General features: G+C 37.9%; 1 protein-coding gene and 1 pseudogene across 1 annotated transcript; one reads left to right on the top strand and one right to left on the bottom strand.

Annotated features, from left to right (window-relative positions):
• Positions 2,481 to 6,056, top strand: LOC107618008 (calcium-dependent protein kinase 11). Its single transcript, XM_016319919.2, has 7 exons — positions 2,481 to 3,285; positions 3,972 to 4,115; positions 4,256 to 4,408; positions 4,493 to 4,608; positions 4,982 to 5,149; positions 5,281 to 5,505; positions 5,767 to 6,056. Exons 1-7 carry the CDS (start codon positions 2,730 to 2,732, stop codon positions 5,893 to 5,895), a joined length of 1,491 nt encoding a protein of 496 aa, XP_016175405.1. The 5' UTR covers positions 2,481 to 2,729; the 3' UTR covers positions 5,896 to 6,056.
• On the bottom strand, positions 5,969 to 10,900 carry LOC107616359 (annotated as a pseudogene).

Genomic DNA, 16,379 nt, shown 5'->3' with positions numbered 1-16,379 from the left:
AGAATTTGAAAAATTTTGAGAGTTCTCACCTTATATATGTCTTGATTAAACAAGAACCCACAAGCTCCTCAAGCTAGTTTGAGCCTAAACATCAAGACACCGAATTTCAATAACCAAAACGCCAAAATTTCAAAATTTTAAGAGACTGAGAGGCTGGGATAAGTGGTATGACTTATCTATGAAATTGATTTGATAGAATTGTAGAGCTCGACGCACTGGACGCATAGTCACAAATGGTGCGGCGATTGGAGTTTGGATGAAGAAGTTATGGTAGTTTGTTGTGGAGGTTAGGGTTTTGAATGCTCTCCTCTTCCCCTTCCAACAATGGCAGCGTGGATGAAAAGAGAAGGGGAAAGGAAGCTATGTCTTCTTTAAGTGATGGGTCCGGTTGGACTCATAGGCCCAATTTGGGCCCAATCTGACCGATTCGGTCCATTCGACCTAATCTTGGGTCAAATTCTTTGAAATTAGTGTCAAAATTTTCGTTTTAAAGAGCTTTATCCTATTTTAATATAAGATTTTCATTTCTAATCTTCCTTATTAAAATTTAATTTATTGACTAATTATTTACTAATTTAGCAAAGTTTACAATAGTCCCTTTCCTAGACTTAGTGTTCTTCATGAAACTCATAATTTTCTGCACAATAATGTTCTCGGTAGTACCTCTTCTCGGGATAAAACCACCCTGAAGTGGGCCAATGATCTCCGAAAGAAAGGGTCTAACCCTGCTCACCAGCACTTTCGTAATGATTTTGTAAAGAACATTACATAAACTGATGGGGTGAAAATCTCTTAAGGAAGTAGGAAATTTAACTTTAGAAATCAGAATAATATATGTCTCGAAAATTACAACATTTAGAATCTCTCCCTCAAAGGCTCTCTTGACTAAATTCCACACATCATAGCTCAAAGAGTTCCAAAACTCCTTATAAAAAAGAGTTTGAAAACCATCTGGTTTTGAAACTTTAAAAGAATTCATGGTCTTACAATTCTTTTCACTTCTTCCAACCTCACCGATTCAACTAACCTTTGACAGGCCTCATTATTAAGGGAAGGACTAGAGAATTCTTTCATAGAATTTATATCAATATTCTCTCTTGTCGAAAAGAGCTTTTGGAAGAAGGAGTTCGTTTTTTTCTCTAACTTTTACTGCTCTGTAGCTCAAGTTCCGTCTTCCAGAAATAGTCCATGAATCTTGTTCTGCTTTTGCCTGATGATTGTTTGCAAGTGAAAAAATTTAATGTTTCTGTCACTACATCGAACCCACTGCTCTCTCGATTTTTATTACTACATAAGCTCTTCTTGGAGAAGGATAGTATTTTGCTCATCATGAATACCTTGTTCTTTCACCCTGAACTTCGGATCCTCCATACTCTCAAGAAAAATCTGAACATCATTCAATTGCCTCTCCAACTTTTTTTTTAACAAACACATTACCAAAGATTTTCTTATTGAAAAGAGGAGCATCCTTGTGCACCTCGATCAAACTTCTAACAACATCAGAGGTCCCTTTATTCCCAGTTGCACGAACAACATTGCTAAAAAGCGGATGAGTCATCCAAGCAGCTTGAAATCTAAATGGTCTCAAACCCCTCTTGGCTTTTATAGTCGGTGTACATTTGACGAGCAAAGAACAGTGATTAGAATGAAGACGGGTCAAAACCTCATTATAAGTCTCAGGAAATAACAATCGCCACTCCTGATTAACAACAGCTCTATCCAATTTTTTCGCAATCTGCAAACCCCCTCTAACCCTTCTGTACCAAGCAAAACTTCTTTCAATAGCCCCATATCAAACAAACGATAATTTGCTAGAGTCTCCACAAAAACTTCTGCCCTAGCTTGACTGAAAACACCCCCTCTAACCTCACTCTACATTAAAATCTCATTAAAGTCCCTTATTACAATCCAGGGACCTGAATCATATTTAAAATCCTGAACAAATTATTTCATAGACCCATTCGCCTATGAACATGTGGATTAGCATATATAGCACTATAATAACTAGAAATATTGTCCACAGATATTTCAAAATTAATACATTGTTCAACCATATCTACTATTCTAACAGTTTGCATAAAATTAGAGCACAACACTCAAATTAAAGAGATTTTGAATTTAAATTTTAGAGATAATAATTTTTTTTTGAATATATTAATATAAAAAAAAGTATTAATTTTTTAATTTAAAAAGGTACGTACATTTTTTTTTCATTTGGTATTTAAGAAATTCTTAACATATTATTTTATTACTTTAGTAAAATAATATCCTAATGTAATTTTATTTTTTTGAAAAAAAATACAGTTTCGGTATTATTTAACCCATGTTCTCATTTATATACTAACCAAAAGAAAATTATTTCATCAATATGACTATAAAAAAAATGAAAAGACCATTATAATTTTCAATAATAATCCTTCAAAAAAAAAGGGGACAAACAAATCCAAAACATGAATAATTATAGCCTTGACAATTGTTGCACTGAAATTAAAAAGAAAAATAAATGGTGGCCATTTGAAGGCTAATATAGCATAGCACCAACAACACACCACAAACAAGAAAATCTTGCATTTGTGTGAAACACAGTTCACAGAGAAAGAGAGATAGAAGGAAAGAAAGAGAAGAGAAAAGAGAACCAAAAAAAGAGAGAGAAAAGAGGGTAAAGTTACAATCTTTATCTGTTTTGATCACACCCCATTAGAGTTTTTTCTTTCATTTTTTCTTCTGAGATGCAGAAGCATAATAATCCTGCAGCAAAACCATGTTCGAAAGGCAGTAACACTGTGCTGCCACATCAAACCCCAAGATTAAGGGACCACTACCTCCTTGGGAAGAAGCTTGGTCAGGGGCAATTTGGTACAACATATCTCTGCACACAGAAATCCACAGGGAAGCTCTATGCCTGCAAATCAATCCCAAAGAGGAAGCTTCTTTGCCAAGAAGACTATGAAGATGTGTGGAGGGAGATTCAGATCATGCACCATTTGTCAGAGCATCCAAATGTGGTGCAGATTCAAGGGACCTATGAGGATTCTGTGTTTGTGCACATTGTCATGGAGCTTTGTGCAGGGGGTGAGCTCTTTGATAGGATCATACAGAAGGGGCATTACAGTGAGAGAGAGGCTGTGAAGTTGATAAAGACCATTGTTGGTGTTGTTGAGGCTTGTCACTCTCTTGGTGTCATGCATAGGGACCTCAAGCCTGAGAATTTTCTCTTTGATACGCCTAATGAAGATGCTAAGATGAAGGCCACTGATTTTGGCCTCTCTGTCTTCTACAAGCCAGGTTGGTTTGTGAGTTCTTTCTTACAGCCCACCAAATGTTTGTTTTAATGATTGTGTGATTGGAAGATTCGATCTTTATTGTTTATTGTTTGGAAATGAATTGTGGGAGATTGTTTTTTATTCTGTTGCATGTTATCATTGCTTTATTATTCTGTGTTCTACAAGCGAGGTTCGTTCATTCATGATTCTAAATTATTGTGAGACTGAAAGATTCAGTCTTTGTTGGTTGTTATTGGAAATGAATTGTGGAATTGTTTTGGTTTATTACTCTGTGTTCTGCTAGCCAGGTTCATTCATGAGAGAATTGTGACGTGTGTGACATTCCCATGCTTTCTATGATCATTGTGAGATTGAAAGATTCAATATGTATAGTTGTTACCTGTTATTGTAATTGATTTCACAATATTGATGATCGTTCCTTTGTGTCAAAATCATGGAATGCTATAGTCTTTCATTTGCTTTTTTTTTTTTTTTTCTGGATTTAGTGGGGTCTTAATTCCTTAAACCTAGCTAACTGATGTATTCATAGGGTGGGACTGATTGTATTGTCCACAAGGAGCATGAATTTTTAAATATCATCAATGTTCTTCATCACAAAGCATCTATGTGTTTTTTTCTCATTTGGAACATGGATTTTTCCTCGTATGACCTATCATTAGATTTTATTTGTTTTATTTCTCTCTGCAGGACAGTCTTTCCACGATGTAGTTGGAAGTCCCTATTATGTTGCCCCTGAGGTGTTGTGCAAGCAATATGGACCCGAAGTGGATGTATGGAGTGCTGGTGTTATCCTTTACATCTTATTGAGTGGAGTTCCACCTTTCTGGGCCGGTAATTATCTTAATGTGTATTGTGATTTCTCGTTGAATTGCAACTGTTTAGTGTTTCTTCGCTGTATATTGTAATGTTTAGCCATCTAATTGTTATATTCTTTATTCCTGAGCTGAATGCACTTCTTCTATTATCTGCAGAAACTGAGTCTGGAATTTTCAAACAGATTTTACATGGGGAACTGGATTTTGTATCTGAACCGTGGCCAAGTATCTCAGAAGGTGCTCAAGATTTGGTAAAAAGGATGCTGGATAGGGACGCCAAGAAAAGAATTACGGCTCATGAAGTCTTATGTGAGTTCTTTTGGTATTAGTTGCGACTGTATTTTCATGTTCTGCTGGTGAATGATCTAAACACATATGAATTTGTGTAATCAGGCCATCCTTGGATTGCTGATGAGGAAAATGCACCTGACAAACCTTTGGATTCCGCTGTTTTGACACGACTGAAGCATTTCTCAGCAATGAATAAACTTAAGAAGATGGCACTGCGTGTATGTTGGACATTCACCTTTTCACTTTTCCATTTGATTTCAATATCGATATTGATTTTGTCTAAACTTTATTCTACTAATCTACTGAATGATACAAGTTCATAATGGTTCATGGCTTCAGAGCTGTATGGTAATTTATATCAGTTATTATTTATATTCAAATTTCACATACAAAACTTCCAATATCTATGTGATCTTTATGTGTAGTAATATTTCTGTTTTGTTCCAGCAAGTGATGATGAAATCAGTGATAATTTATTTGGATCATATGTAATTCATAATGATATAAAATTTTATATGCTCTATCCAGTAGATGTTCATTTAGATAAGGTGATCGATCATGTTTAGTTTAACTTTGAAAAGTTCCTTCCAGGTCATAGCTGAAAGACTTTCCGAGGAAGAAATAGGTGGGTTGAAGGAGCTATTTAAAATGATCGACACGGACAACAGTGGGACAATAACATTTGAGGAACTCAAGGATGGTTTGAAAGGTGTTGGCTCCAATCTCATGGAATCTGAAATTAAATCCCTCATGGAAGCGGTATGGAGATATTTCATTATCATAGAAGTGATATTAAGGTTTAATAGTATGTCGCATCGGTTCATAGTTTTTTTCTTTGGCTTTGTGTTGAGTTGGGTGACCATTTTGCTGTCCCTTGTAAATCTTGGCAGGCTGACATAGACAACAGCGGAACAATAGATTACGGCGAATTTCTTGCTGCTACACTGCACTTGAATAAGATGGAAAGAGAGGAGAATTTGGTCGCGGCTTTCGCCTACTTCGATAAAGATGGTAGTGGTTACATTACCATTGATGAGCTTCAACAGGCTTGTAAAGACTTCGGCCTAGGCGAGGTACATCTCGACGAAATGATCCAAGAGATTGATCAAGACAATGTAAGTTTCCAATTACAATTTATGAAGTTAATGGTATCTAGTTCTAAGATTTGTGAAAGCGAAATCCATTCTTGCTCTCTTCTAGGATCGTGTTGGATGCTTCGTTCATGATTTTAGACACCTCTAATTATTTGTACCGAATATCATATCGTATCAGTATCAGTGCTTCATAGATTAAAGTCCTAATTTAGATACTTTATCTTACAATGTGTGGAGTATAATGTGTTGTGATTCAAATTGTGTTGTTGTTGTGATGTTTAGGATGGCAGAATTGATTATGGGGAGTTTGTAGCTATGATGAAAAAGGGTGATCCAGATATGGGGAGGAGCAGAACCCTGAAAGGCAATTTGAACTTCAATATTGCAGATGCATTTGCAGTGAAAGAATAGACTTCTTGAGAATGCTAACTCAACTACTAATAATCTTTTTGTACAGTTAGGAAACATGAATATGGTAGAAGAGAAAAGGGAAAAAAAAAAAAAAAGAAAGAAAAACCTTAGTCAATTTTATAGAGCTACATCATCATCATTATAAATCTGTTCTATGTGTATTTGAACTTTGTTTATTTTCTTCACCCTATGGTTTATTCCATTTGCTTCCCTTTGTTAACATCCGGTGAAATTGAATATATTTCATGAATTTTTAATTTACAATGTTTTTAACAAAGAAAAAGGAAACAATTAGTTGAATGGCATCGCTAAAAAGGCTAAAAAGATTAACTAATAGGTGTTTTCAAAATAGAGTAAATAGCCGTTTCTAACATGAAAGATTCGAAAACCAAACCGACAAAACTGACCATGAAAAATTAAAATTAAAATTATATCCATGTAACATAAGATTCGAAAACCAAACCGACGGACCATGAAAAATTAAAATTAAAATTATATCCATGTAACATAAGTTTCGTTTGACAAAAATGACTAATAATTAATTTTTTATTGATAATTCCATAAATACCCTCTTCTTTCCTCTTCCTTCCTCATCTTCCTTTCATCAATCAAACTCAACCTGAATTTCTTCACATCTTCCACAGCAATGCTTCTAAACAACCCAACATCAAACACCATGTGATATCCACATGATTTGAGAATTGAGGTCCCCAGGCCCATCATGCAGCATAGCAAACCCAGACAGATAAGTCCCCATGCCGAATCCACCACTGCTGCGCCTTTTTAGAATTTTCGCCTCAGCTTCCCTTATCAACTGCCTCACGTTCCCATTTCTTGGATCCTACAAGTACCCCATGCTCGCGCTCAGATCCAACGATCCCATTTGGATGCAATCAATGCCATCAACGGCTGAAATCTCACCAATGTTTTTCACTCCCTCAACGGACTCAACCTGGCACATAATCAACATCTCTTCTTGGTAACTACCAAGGTAACCTTTATCTATGTCGTAACCGGAAGCCCGGACGACGGAGTGAGCCGAGCCACGGATCCCAATGGGAGGGATCTGGCAGAACGACACGATGGAATCGATCATTAGAAACATGATCTCCTGTGAGCCTAAGCCAAGGAATTTCTTAGTCCAAGTGGCGGAGCTCTCAGAAACGCGGAGAATTGCGGCGGTGCCAGTGGCTGCGAAAGCGTGGAGACAGGGGAGCGCGTCGGAGATTCCGCCGTGGCCGTGCTCCATGTTGATGGCGACGAAGTCGTAGCCTACAAGTCGGCGATTTCGGCGAGTGTTGGAGAGAAGGAGAAGAGGAAGAGGCCGTAGAGTGTGTCGTCATTTTGGAGGCGTGACTTGAGATTTTTGGGAAGACAATGCGGCAGTTGTGTTCACAACAAAAAAAAGCTGAGATGGCAGAGGAGACATCGCCGACGTAGGATTTGTGAATACACGGAGTGTCGGATCTGGTGGTGGTGAGGGTTTTGAGGGGTTTGGGTTTGAATGCAGATATGAAGGGATGAGGATTGAATGGGGCTTTGGGTTAGTTTGGGAGAAGAGAGGAGAGGAATGCAGTAGTTGTTGGCAAGATGTAGATGTTTGGAAAAAGTGGGAATAGAGTAGATCTGGTGGAACAATGAATTTACAGTGGAGTAAATAATGGTTATAGAAGGAAGATGAAGAAGGAAGAGGAAAGGAGGAGGGTATTTATGGAATTACCAACAAAAATTTAACTGCAATTGGTCACGGGACAATCCTCTTTTTTAGCTTCCGTTTCGACTGAGACCAAGCTAAGTAGTTTCTTCCATCCAACTTCACAGTAGTGATCATCAAACTGGAGTGGTCACTCAGCCTGCTTCTCCGGAAGAACGAATGTTTTCGGTAGTAATAGTAAGAAAAAGCGCTAGGAGAAGGCCTTTCGATTTGAGTATTAGAAATAGAATGCGCTTCGGACTCTTCCTTCTTTCCTGGACTGAATTCAACGGCTTATGGCTGCCATGTGCCAAAATTGATACTTGAAGGCCTTGCATTGAATTGGACTTGGTCTACTAATCATCCATCCAGCTTCTGCGACCTTTGAGTCGGCGATACAAATATCGTCGCCAAGGATAGCATACTTATAAAGTCTAAATTACCTAAAAGTCCCGATCTAGCCCTGATCTAAGGTGAAAAGAGTTAATAAATAATTTAAATAATAATAAATAGAAAATTTCCCTAACATGGAAATCTATTTCATTCTTCAGTCCCGCTCTCGTCGTACCCGAAACCCGAACCATACAACAGAATAGGCTTCATGCCAACTCGGAAGAGAAGGAACTGATAACATTCGAGATTATACAGGATTATACACTTGGCCTACGTTCGTAGCTTCCGAGTGGGAGATTGGCTCCGAGTGTAGATAGGGTAAAATCCGCAGGAGGGCAATTCAAAAGTCGGAGACGGTTTTTTACTAATGAATCGATATTCAAACTCCCAGCCATGTTCCCGCTCGGTTTAAAGTCTATTTCGTAGCGACTGCCGTTAAGAATTAACCGAATTGAAGCTATAGCATCATCATTAGCTGGAATCGAAATATCCGGAAGCCCTCATTTATTTGATGAAATATCCGTCGTATGCTCGACATTGGTTGCCCTGGTCCCGGAGCACTCCTATGGCCGATCTGTCACCCAACCCACTAAAAAACATCAAACTAGGGTTAGCACTTTAGGAAATCCCATGATAGTTATATCCATTGGTGTGTACTATAGCGAGGAGTTAAAGTATGCAAAAAGACTCAGATACCGAGTACATGGTACGAATCCCGAGTTTCCTCTTACCGTTGTAGGCTCTAGCTATTCTCATCTTATGAACCCTTATATGATCCCTTTTTAGGGTCAGATCAATAGAGAAGTCAGGCGTGAAGTTCGAAAGGGCTTAGAAGCATAGAACTCACTTGACTGAAACTGAAAGTAGGAAAGATCTCTATCCAGATTTTATAGAATTCTATTGGTTCTAGTCCGATTATTTCATTTATTAAATCTTAACGTCGCTAGGTCAATTCATGCTTCGACGCACTCCCACCTCATGTTTTCGACAGAGTGTTGTGAGGTCGGGTACCCCGGTCTACTGTACTAATATGTGTAGGTCCCCGAGGCGTAACCAAACTTCGGCACCGCTGAGGTAAGGATCCCGAATTAATGGCCTACCAATGATAGAGGAAGGCTTACCTCGGACCAGACGTAACAAAACTAGGTTTTGGAAGATATGGCACTCAAAGTTGTAGAGCTGGTCGTCTTTCATATCGAGCCATTGAAGCAGCGCCAGCTAGAAAACAATTGATACAGTTGGATCGGGTCAAAGAGACCGGAACTGGTAAGCGATCGTGAGGTCGCCGATCACCTCCATAGGCAATCGTCCGCCGTCTTGTACTGATCCCCTTCGGCAACTCGGCCTTTTGACGGTGATTATTCGTCTACTCGACTCCAGCAGGCAATCAATCGGTGGTAACTCTGAAGACTATGGTTAGCCTAAGAGTTTAAGTATGATTGATTAACCTGTGCAGTTGTGCTAGTTGGTTGCTAGTACACCTGTCCTTAGAACGCGGAGCCGTATGACGCGAGAGTCTCACGTACGGTTCCTTTGAGAAGGGTGAAAAAAGCCAATTTAGATCAATTTAGATGAATAAACGTATTTTCAACAGATATATTGATATATATCTTCTTGGTTGACACCAATATATGCCTCGTGTTATACTGTTGAATAACAAGCCCTCAATTATCTAGTTAGAGAGAATTCGTGTGCAGTTGACTTGCTCTCTTCTATCCTTGTTCATCTACTGTACCATGTCCCTGAGATTTGATAAAAGAAAGGTGCATTAGCGGTTAATACGTTGTAATTTGATAAGTTATTAGGAATATGACTCGGTAAGCTACGTGTCCGGTGCCAGGTCATCGAAAGGGACTTCGGTCCCCCAAACTTACTTACTTACTCGTGGCAACCTTCCGGCCGCCCAACAACCTATAACGCTAGTCACTACTCCCACTGGGGCTAGGAAGTAAGCCCCACAACTTATCAATATCTCAAATCAATGATGGATTCTACTTTCTGCATATCATTCTATATTCGGCCCGCCTCAAACAAAATGATAAAAAAGCGAATACAGGCCTAGATCGTTTGTACAGACAGACTTTTAGGGTGCTAAGTTAGAAGAGCTTCTATTGGTGACATGGCTTCAGTCACTGGGTCCAACCCAGAACATCAAGGGCTTTCCTCTGTAGGGATATCAGATAAGTAGCGCTGTTATGGCATACCCTGTACTAGCGGAAGCGTACTTAGCATCATTTCCAGCATTTCCTACAAGTCGTGGTAGGTATCGACTGAGAGAATCCCTTGCTATATCCCCGCGTTCTTGCACGGCTCGTTCTTCGAGCTCTACTTCAAGGTTCAAGGCCCTACCTAAATCAATTCCCTTACTTGAATCGATACGCTTACCGGACTTCCATTTCTGTATTTCGAGCTATTCAATTGATTTTGTTGCAGACTATTCCCCCGGCCATGGCTTCAGTCACTGGGTCCAACCCAGAACATCAAGGGCTTTCCTCTGTAGGGATATCAGATAAGTAGCGCTGGATCCGATCCAATGCAATCCATTTGTCTCTCGAGGACCATCTCAACCTCAACTTTTGGAATTTTCTGATTGATTAGAAAGACCAACCCCGGCCCTAGTGAGCGAAAATCTCATACATAAGAGAAGAAAGCTGCTGGCAGAGGGTGGAGGAGTGCTAAACATTCGTGGATGGATCGAGTGAAGTGTACTGATTCCTTTTCACAAACAAGGAAAACATAGAAAACTCAAAATATTTTTTTTATTCTTCACGTCCTGGATTACCTTTCAAAAAGCAGTCTACACAAAATTACCTCTTTGATGCTAAGAACATCTGGTTCACCGGTACTACCAAAGAGTCTCATGCTTACGTTACTACTGTTACTGAAGGTTTTCTTATCTTGGACCACCGAAGTCTGCATTTCTTGCAAGTTCTTCTCCTGACGGGGTCAACATCCTTCCGAGAGGACCGCTCTAGTTGTTGAAGAAATGTGGTCAATATCACGAAGAAAAAAGAGAGACCGTCTATACTTTGACTTTCCCATCCTCCTGGAGAAGTCACCGAAGGCGAAGACCATCGGCTTGATGGTAGCAAAAGAGGACCATTCCTATCTACCTACCCCGTAGAAGATAAGATGGACGCGGTCAGCGCCGATAGCTTTGGCTTGTATTCCTATGTATAGGTAGAATAGGTATAGGAAATGACTTCGTAGGTCGAGTAGATTCAAGTCCGGTTATTTTTGTCGTATAAAATTTATCTTATATGGATATAACATTAGTTTTAATTTTTTATGGTCAGTTTTGTCACCATATAAATCTTTGGGAAGATACGATAGTCATAGGAGAGAATCACGGAAACAGATGCGCTGAGCATTCAGTTTCACTACCCTGGGTTACCCTTTCCAACTAGCGCCGTCATTCTTTTTCTCTCCCCCAAGAAGCATAGCCGCCTACCTCCTCCACCGTTTTCACCCAATCACTCAAGCTGTGTCGCCGTCGTCACTCCTCAACCGTCGGGGCCGCTTTTCATTCACTAAGAAGCCGCCGTTGGTGCAACACGTCCCCGGATGCCTTGCATGCATGTCACGTTGATCATCATCACTTGCTTGAGACCGTCCACATCAAATGATATAAACCCGGGCTCTGTCCTTGCTTTTCCTCGGTGAGTGCCGCTTTTACTCTAAAAAGAAGAAGTGGCCGTCGCGGCGCAAATATTCGGGAAAAAAATTCTCCATGGAACACTCACTTCCGGAAGGGGAACCGAATAGCACAGTGATCAATGCTAGTGAAGGCAATGATGAATTGAATGTCGATAGCGTTGTTAATCAAGAGGGTTCCTTGGTATGTTGTATGTTGTATATGTTAGTCTTGAATTGCATGATGTTATATGAGAACCTGAAGTGTGAATGTTTCTTTTCCATGTTTTTTAGATGTTTCTTAAATTTATTTCTTTGAAAAAAATGTGGCACACCGACGTTGCTAGTGGACATGTTAATAAGGTATGATTGCAATTGAATACATTGGGTTGTGGAGAAGGCTATGCTTAGCTAATGTCATTGATACTAAAAATTCCAATAGAGATAGACATAGATAGTGGATATGGAAATTAATTGGGTTGTGTGGAAGACATGTAAGATCTATGTTGGAAAAGACAAAATTATTGGTAGTTTATATTGCCTTTTTGGATGCAAAGTCCAAGCTGACTGATCACCGTGCCAGCATGCGTTCCATTACTTTTGATGGGACTCAGAATACGATGCCCACACGGAGCACATGCGATGTTATTTTACATGACATACAGGGACCCTCAAGGGTGAAAACCAAAGGACGGCCGAAGGGTAAGAGACTTGGAGCAGAGTTGGACAAGTCAATCAAGAAGTCAATGGAACAAAGGAAGAGGAAATCACAACCGGTATGTGTCAGAAGTGACGTCTATGTTAAATTTTTTATATGGAATGGTGTTCCTGATTCATATATGTAGTTCTCTTTGTGTTGTGGATCTTGTAGGATGTTGTTGACCTTCAGATAGATAATAATCGTCAAGGTTCTGTAGACAACAGATTTGAGGATTCTACTATATGGAATTCATCAGATGGTGGCGGATTCATGGACCTATTGAACTCTTTTAGGCATTTATAGTCAGGTTTTTTGGCATGAGTAATTTGTCATTCTTAGCTAGATTTCTTAGTCCTTTAGACACAACTGAATAAACTCTTCATTTTTCTGTTTTGTCACTTTCATTTATCCTGTTATGAAGTATTTATTAAAAGAATCAAAAGTACAAATGTTGTTATTATTCCCCAATATTTGGTTACTATGGTTTTAAAGAAATGAGGTATCACTTATTTGTTCGCAAAAGAAATAAATGTATTAAATCCGGCCCGAAAATTGCCATTTAGAAAAAAATAAAAGCCATTCATATCTCAATGAAATGCACACTATTGTTAATGCGTAACACATGAAACATAGAAATCATATTCAAAACCATCCATTTTACAAGAAAAAGAAACATCCGTGTGCCTATCAGTAGCAACATCCAATTAAAATACACCGACCAGAGTTGACGAAATAGTATAATTATGCAATGCATTCATTAATGAACTCGTGACATCCACAATAATTAAAACTAACTGTTTGAGGATCCTGAAATACCTAACATATGAAACCTGCTGAGGAGTATATAACAAAACACGAGCCACACACTTCTGAATGAAGGACTCACAAGTTCAAATGACTAAGATATTATAGTTGAGAAAACAGATTCAGAATCATCTAACTTACAAGGAAAAGTAACATCCGTGTGCCTATCAGTAGCAACATCCTATTAAAATCCTGGTTAAATTCACCGGTGCCACCATAAACGAACCGGCCGTGTAGATTGATTATGACCGAAGGCAGTGCAAAGCTTAAACTGCCATCAATGTCACAATTTCAGCAATAGAAAACAGTGATAAAAAAAATAAATAATGCCTCCTTTTAGTTAACACCACGCTTATTGAATGGAAAGAACTACAACTTAAGCATAGGCATGAACAAATGTGTACTGTACACCGATCAGGGTTGACGAAATAGTATAAATATGCAGTGCATTCTTAATGAACTATTGATATCCATAGATTGAAAACTAATTGCTTGAGAATCCTAAAATACCTAACATACGAAACCTGCTTAGGAGTATCTAACAAAACACGAGCAATTCACTTCTCAATTAAGTATATACAAGTTCAAATGCCTAAAATATGATAGATCAAAAAATAAATTCAGAACCATCCAATTTACAAAGAAAAAAAAACATCCTAATGCATAGCATGAGCACCATCCATGCAGAGGATTTGTCTTGATTGTCACCATCAACTTGACAAAATCCGCAACATGAAATCATGAACCTGCAATGAAACAGACTTTATTAGGCTCACACGAAACGAATCTAAGTCGGCAAATGGGTGTATGAATGCCTATAACTCTATCAGGAGGCCATGGATAGACTAAGACATGTATATTGATTTTTTCTTACCTAGGCATCTGTCTTCTTCCGTTGTCTCCCCCCTGGCTGTCTTTCTAGTGGCTTTCTAATGGCTGTACAAACATCATAGGCAACATCAGAAGAGTTCTCAATAAAACATGGTTGATGATGCAACATGAAACCAACATCAATTAATACCATATCAAACCAACATTCGAAGTAGTAATTCTAACTACAGAAACATCCATTCGCTAGTTATAGCAATTCAGCAACATCCAACAAAGTGGTTCCTGAAGCTAATCATAGATTACAAAACAAGAATAAACCATTTCAAATTCTACGTTCTAGGTATCTAATAAACACCAAGAGATGTAGTAACACCACCAACAAATATTGGCGAAGAAATCAAATTTACTTGCTGGTTGTTTATAAAATCAGTTCAGACCCAATCTCAGTTCGAAAATAAATCACAATTATTGTTCTTTTAATTAGCTTGAGTGACTAATATTTCAATATACAAATTCTTAATTTATTAAGTGCACGTACATATATGGAAATTGAATCCTTTCAAAGAACCGCTTACAGTTCAATTTGAAAAATGCATACCATAAGAAATTTGCAGTTGTGTCTATTTCAGGTACAAATGATCAGTGCATATAAATTTAATTTCTACGATAATAATATTTGCAAATGAAAATTAAGCTGTACTGAACAAATAAAATCATATTTAATATCAGTCATCACAGAACTCGGCTCGCTATGTTCCACCAACATCATGAGCTCACTGTATGTATAGTAAATAAAGCTCATCATCTATAATACAAGTACAAATTATTTAATCTTTATATAGGCTTAACTCTGGCAATTGATGAATTGCCTAAATTTTATTGGTGAAAAAATCAAATTTTCTTGCTGGTGGTTTATAAAATCAGCTCAAACCCAATTCCAGTTAGAAAATATATCACAATTACCATTGAAGTACCTATCTTACCCCCAATGAATTTAAAAAAAAAAACACTTCTTAACCAAAGATTACAAATAAGCCCATAGCATAAAGCTCCAAGGAAGAAACACCCTTCAACAATAAAACATGTATAAATAAAGACATGGTCTTTAAATATATGTTCCACTTGGTAAAGAACTACATACACCCAAAAAAGGGTCAAACAGTAACAATTTCAGAAACAACAATAACACCATTTACGTGTTTCTCATCAGCTTCTTTGGATTATCATCAAAGTTCTAATTTTATGTTTCTTGGAAACTTACAAACTCCAACAAATTTCATCTAAAACCTCGTATAAATGTGTAATCAGAAAATCAAACTTTTTTCGATTGGGTTTTATCTATTAAGAACAGACCCAAATTCAATTAGGGATCAAGAAAAAAAAATTATCTGTGATGAAACTTCCGAATAACAGGAAAAGATGCAGTTAATACTCTTGACAACCACCAGTGATGCACCGAGGTTATATTACCTGAGCAAAACCAACATAGAAGAAACACCCACTCAATTAAAATTCACCATTACCACTACACAGAAAACCACGTCCAATTCTGTTTTCAAAACATGCATAGGAAATCAGAGGAAACATCTACCATACTTGATAATTGGTGAGACGATCAGAAGATGCTGGGCTGGAGAACTGGAGGAACACCGGCGGAAGGCGCAGCTGCAACAGGAGGCTTCCGATGCGCCGGGTATACCTGCATGCAGCCGCAGAGTTCCAGAGGCGCGGAGGCGCGAGGCGGGTTGAGGCTTCAGCACGGGGTTGCGGCAGCCGGAGAGGACAGGGAAGAGGGTTCCGCGATTTTTCCGGTGGTGTGGCGCGTGTGAAGATGTTTTTGAAACTTCTGGTAAAACGGTGAAAGTAGGATTTTTTATGAGGGTTATTCTGGTTTACCGTGGGTTAATTTTTGGGATGTTGGAGCCAATTGGGCTTCCGATTCCAAGCCCAACTGTATTTGGTTGATTCTTAGCTTATAGAGAATTGGTTCCCTAGCATTATTGTTCAAAATATTTGTTTAAAATGTTAGAGGTAGAAAATTTTTATAAAAAAAAAAAAAAAAAAAAAAAAAAACTTTTCATCATATTTATTGTATAAAAATTTGAAAAGTGTATGATAAATAACCTTAATTAGTATTTTTAAGGACTTATTAGCAAAATTTTAAAAGAATTTAGTAATTATTGTTTTTTCATGTAATCTTACTTATAAATTTAAACAATATAGCCTTTTTTTTCCACTTGTATTTTTAACCCGTATTATATTTGCTTTAAGTTAAATTTAAGTTAATAAATGAGTCAAAAAATGGAAAGAGAAACAATATACACTGTACTTTTGACGGTTGAAGTTTATTTAAATTTTTAAAAATTATTATATACTTACAAAAAATCAGTTATCATATATTATAGATTGTTTAATTTATTTTTATGTATA

Source organism: Arachis ipaensis, chromosome B09 (genome assembly GCF_000816755.2).
Source record: "Arachis ipaensis cultivar K30076 chromosome B09, Araip1.1, whole genome shotgun sequence".
Classification (NCBI taxonomy): Eukaryota; Viridiplantae; Streptophyta; class Magnoliopsida; order Fabales; family Fabaceae; genus Arachis; species Arachis ipaensis.
The sequence above is the reverse complement of the archived record's forward strand: the minus strand, read 5'-3'. Positions and strand labels throughout refer to the sequence as shown.

Bases quoted from the DNA above. Each gene is read 5' to 3' on its own strand.
- LOC107618008 (XM_016319919.2), top strand. From the start codon at position 2,730: ATGCAGAAGCATAATAATCCTGCAGCAAAACCATGTTCGAAAGGCAGT. The intron at 4,409-4,492 runs GTGAGTTCTTTT...TTGTGTAATCAG, and splicing joins TACGGCTCATGAAGTCTTAT to GCCATCCTTGGATTGCTGAT. The intron at 5,506-5,766 runs GTAAGTTTCCAA...TGTGATGTTTAG, and splicing joins AAGAGATTGATCAAGACAAT to GATGGCAGAATTGATTATGG.